The sequence below is a fragment of the Bremia lactucae genome, linkage group LG1 (assembly GCF_004359215.1).
Source record: "Bremia lactucae strain SF5 linkage group LG1, whole genome shotgun sequence".
NCBI classification, from domain to species: Eukaryota; Oomycota; class Peronosporomycetes; order Peronosporales; family Peronosporaceae; genus Bremia; species Bremia lactucae.
Window position 1 is genome coordinate 15,035,309 of NC_090610.1, and position 4,705 is coordinate 15,040,013.

Genomic DNA, 4,705 nt, shown 5'->3' on the forward strand with positions numbered 1-4,705 from the left:
CTCGCACTGAAGCAGTGCGAAGTGGACTTTTATTAAAGCAGTACAAGTCGGCAGTTCCCCGTTACATAGCCAACCTGCCACAATAACAGTGAAGGTGAGGTGCCTCGATTATTTCACGTACACTGATGTGCAGAGGAAGGTTATAATTAGCTTAGAAGTTTTAGCTACTTTATGGCTTTACTTTAGAAAATGGTAAACTGTATTATTATAATAGGCTCCTGTGTACTATCTTCTATCTTCTGGCTTTAACATATGTATAACAGAGTATGCAAAGAGTCTCCTTGCGCACCGCCCGATCGTGTCTTGTAACAATTGGCCGGGTTGATCAAAACTTTAGTCAACCAATCAACAGAACTATTGTCTTGTTAGAAAATGATTAACGACCCGGATTTTACCAAAATCGGAGGAGATTTTACCAAAAACAGAGGGAGATAAACGATTTCCATTCTTTAGTGACCTTATGAAAACTGCGACAGGAAAAAAATGTACCGCGGGCTTTCATGCTTTTATACAGCCATCAGGCATATCGCGCATCTGGTCCGGTTTTACCATGACATCCGTACTAGTGCTTCCAGTGGACGCCGTCGATTGACACGCCCCAATGACGTCGTTCTTATTCAGTCGAAACGAGTCCTGCGGCTCAAACATCTTCAAGCAGGATGCAGGCGTCTGTGCGGCCTCCAGGAGCTTTTCCGGTAAAGGTGTCTCGAGTTCCCCCAAGCTTTGCGTGACCATCATCTGAAGTTCTGTGGAATGTCTTAACTGAAGCTGCGCAAACTCGACAAATATATTTTTCAATTCCACGGCCTTCTGGCCTCGAAATCGCGCCACCTCGCGCATTACACGCGCGTGGACCCGTTCAAAGTCGTCTTTTGCCGTCACAAGATCATGACTGAGCCGCGTGGCCGATGGTGAGTCTGGCCCGTCACCATTTACGGCCTTGCGGTGTGCCGCGAGCTGTGCCTGGTACAGAAACCGTCGGTCCTCGCGCACATCCAGGGCTTTCTGCACCGCCTTGACCCAGCGAGCAATGTCATCGATACTTGCGGAAAACGCCACGAGCTCCGCGTCCATTTGACGTGCACGCGTGTCGAGCATTGCTTGTAGAGCATGATAGTACGACGTCGGCATCTCTTGGTTCTCGTCCTCGGCATCGGCGACGAAACCAAGGCACTCAATGAGGTCGCAATGGGCCCCGGCTGTCAATTTGTTCTGCTGGCTCGCAATGCGCGCCTTGCGCTTAAGTAATATAACCTGTGCGTGGAGTTTCGACACGTACTGTGCCGCTATGGTGAATGCCGGGTCGTCAATGGCTCCACACTGCTCCCCGTCCTCCGACTGGCGCGGACCAAAGAGCTTGAGCGTGTCGTTCTCGACCATGCGCTGGTATGTTTTGCCCCACCAATTGTGAAGTTGTTGGGTATGCTGAACGACCGAGGCCATGGACGTGGCGTTTAGGGAGTCCGTGCCTTGCGACGCGGCCTTGAGGGCCGAAAGCTCGACGATGGAGCACTTGAGGAATCTGTGGAAAAGGTTGGAAGTCCGTAGCTCGTCGTGCTGGTCAACCTTGCGCAAGAAGCGCTCGAGGCCCGCGCGACGGTGTTCGAGGAATTCTGAGCCCTGGAGCAACCCCAAGACCTTGGCGGGCAGCGGCGGGATCACGTAACCAGCACACTGCTTTGACAACTCGTAGTGCAGCCATAGAAAATCCGAGTAGCGGCGTTCGACGACGACGTCGTCGGCAGACGAGATCTTATACACGTGATGCGAATTAACGCCGTCGCCGACCTTGCCGGCCGTCCCCACGGCAATGCTTGATATATTGCTGGAGGAGCTCATTTTTGTAAAAAGAGGTTGTTGCGTGAATGGCAGTTAGGAAAGTGATAAGCATTGTGTGACTTGGCTACTGAAACGGACGGCGCGGAAAGCCCCGGGGCGGATCGTCGCTACCGTCACAATCCGACACGGGAACAACGATTACAAATCGTTAAAGTGCGTATTGAGTAATGCTGCAGATGCCATGTGTGTGAGCTCGGACAAATGCGCAACCAATCTTTCTGCGACGAAAAAGGGTCTTGGATTCCGTCTGGTCGTTCGTTATTCCCAAGTTTAAGGAGGTTACGGTGTTGACAAAATCTGATTTTCTCTCGGAAGAGAGGCGTTTTTTGGCCGTAGTATTCCTCTCCGAGGGGTGCGTACGGTACGGACTACCTCTATACCGGAATGGAAATACAAAAACTCTGTGTGAGAGACACTTTTAAATAAAGGATTGACAATGTTTAACCGGATGGCTGCTCATAAGCCATGTGGCAAATGAGCAGATGGTGAAAAATGAGACCTGCACTGGAATTTTGAGCAATTTCTTTACTGAGCAGCATGTCTACTATTTCGTAAAAGAGAAGAGGCTCTACGCTACTGCTAACAATCTCATGAATTAAAAAGTTTCGTTCGAATACGAAATAGATCATCGAATAGCGTTGCAACGTGTCTTATATTGAAAATTTACACAGGAAAACAAAAATATCGAAACAGGTTGTCCCAGCACTACAAAATCAGCAAATTATCTGCAACCACGCAACCAATCGCGGTATCTTTTGTCAGAAACTTTTCTGTGCCTGTCTGATTTCTAACTACAATACTTGATAACAACGCCTTCGGCTTTAGATCCAGCAGAAACGGACTTTGTATAGTATCTTTATTGTAGGCGGATTTAATCGCGGTCCCTTTTGTTTGGCTTGTATCAGGCGTTGCACTTCACAAACCAATTGCGGGATAGAAGAAGGGTAAAGCGCAAGCGGCAACACTCATCATCTTGAGGGGTTATTCAGAGTAATTTGGTTACACTAACGCTAACTGCTTAAACTAGACGCAGACGAATTTCACGCAACTAGCGCCATCTCTTGCTCTATAGCTTCGAGGCGTGCATCGCACTCGCCACTGCAGAGAGCCTTGTTATTCGTTATGCGTTTTCTGTTTTATTCAATGATTCACAGAAAAACATCAATTTTTGGATGAAGTCGTTGGAAATATCGCATTACCTTTAAGGATTACAAGTATTAATTGGTCAAGTTAATCGCACGATGTCTTAATTTTCTTGCTTGATGTTGTAGCGTGCGAGAAACACGCCGCTGATTTAATATTCTTGTGGGTACTGTAGATTCATGCTCAGATTGCGATTTGATACAGACCAGCTGTAAGCTCAGAGCATTGCTCTTATCTGGGACAAAAAGCGCTTACAGTGTGATAGGCTTGAAGGAGATGGTTGTGTCTGTTGATAGTATAAAAATTGTCTCGCTTACAATGACATCGAATTATATTTACGGCTGCTTATCGTCATTGCATGTAACTAAACGCAGCAATTGCAAGAGAAGGCAAAACGTTGCTTCACACCATGACTTTTGCCGAGGCGCGTAACGTTGCAACGCAAAAAAAAATTCTTGCGGCGCGAAGCTCTTGGCGTTTGAGATATATGAAGTACAGCTGTAGATGCCAAAGCAACGTAGATTTGGGGGTAGAGCCAATTTAATAAGCGAAAGTTCCATGCATTCGCGATGCGTTTCTAAAATGTCATTTATCAAGCGGCGAAGCATTTGACAGGCAAAGAAAAGCTATTGCAAATTTCGAATTTTAAGCGAAATATTTGAAGAACGGCAAACGCCGGGGCTATTGCAGCTGATAGATAATTCAACCAGTACTGCATTTTTCCGCCATTTCGGTTATGTGAAGTTCAAGTTCAAGGCAAAAGAAGGGCCTCACTTTGACGAACCATTGTGTTACAGGAAAGTTCGCGAAGAGTCGACTAAACGCCCTTTTGTCTTTTTCGGGTCTTCATCTGTCGGTAAATTGAAGTAGACGTTGCGTCAGTCAATGAAAAACAAGGACTACCAGACGATTCAGTATGTATAAATAAAGCTTGATCATCATTGTAAATAGACTTTATCTTATTCGTTGTCAAACGTTATTAGTTATAGAATTACATCAATTTATAAAATAGCAACCATTGAATGACCATGGGGGACGTTAAATCCTACAAGTTAAAAGGGTTATCAGCTTTCGGGGAATTCGCTATTAGTGTAACGGAGTGTATCGTTACATGAAATTAACACTTAAAGTTTGTTAATTAATATAATATCTAAAAGGTAGATAATATTTGGAGGATATTACTTTATATAGTAATATAAGATTTCTTATCCATAAATAGGTATAGACCATTATACCTATTTATTCCGCAGAGTAATCAGCTGTAGGAGTAATCAAAGAAAGAGTTACAGATAAGATAGAGATAAGAATTCATTTACATGTTTAGTATTAGATTATAATTAAGTTAGCATTTATAGATTGAACAAGAGACACTTAATTATATTTAAAACAGTTTTCATTTTACCCTTTTAAAGCTAGTTGCCTTAAAAGAAGTCTTCCTCTGCACATACTAGTGTACGTGAAATAACGTAGGGCACCACTCGCAACTGAAGCAAGCGAGGTGGACTTGTACTGAAGCAGTACAAGTCGTAGTGCCCCGTTACACCTGGTAGCACTTTGTAGTCCGTTCAAGGACCACATTTCCCACATCTAACATGGACATGTTAGATGATAGTGGGAATACACATCACGTTTCCCCTGAAAGCTACTCCTTTCTAAGTGATATAGAAAGGAGTGCGGTTGAACGAATGAGTTCGACCGTAGGAAACGATGCAATCCTGGCATT

General features: G+C 44.8%; 1 protein-coding gene across 1 annotated transcript; it reads right to left on the reverse strand.

Annotated features, from left to right (window-relative positions):
- Nucleotides 1-498: 498 nt before the first annotated feature.
- Nucleotides 499-1,839, reverse strand: CCR75_005679 (uncharacterized protein; the record flags this gene model as incomplete). Its single annotated transcript, XM_067963756.1, has 1 exon — nt 499-1,839. One exon carries the CDS (start codon nt 1,837-1,839, stop codon nt 499-501), a length of 1,341 nt encoding a protein of 446 aa, XP_067815324.1.
- Nucleotides 1,840-4,705: the final 2,866 nt, after the last annotated feature.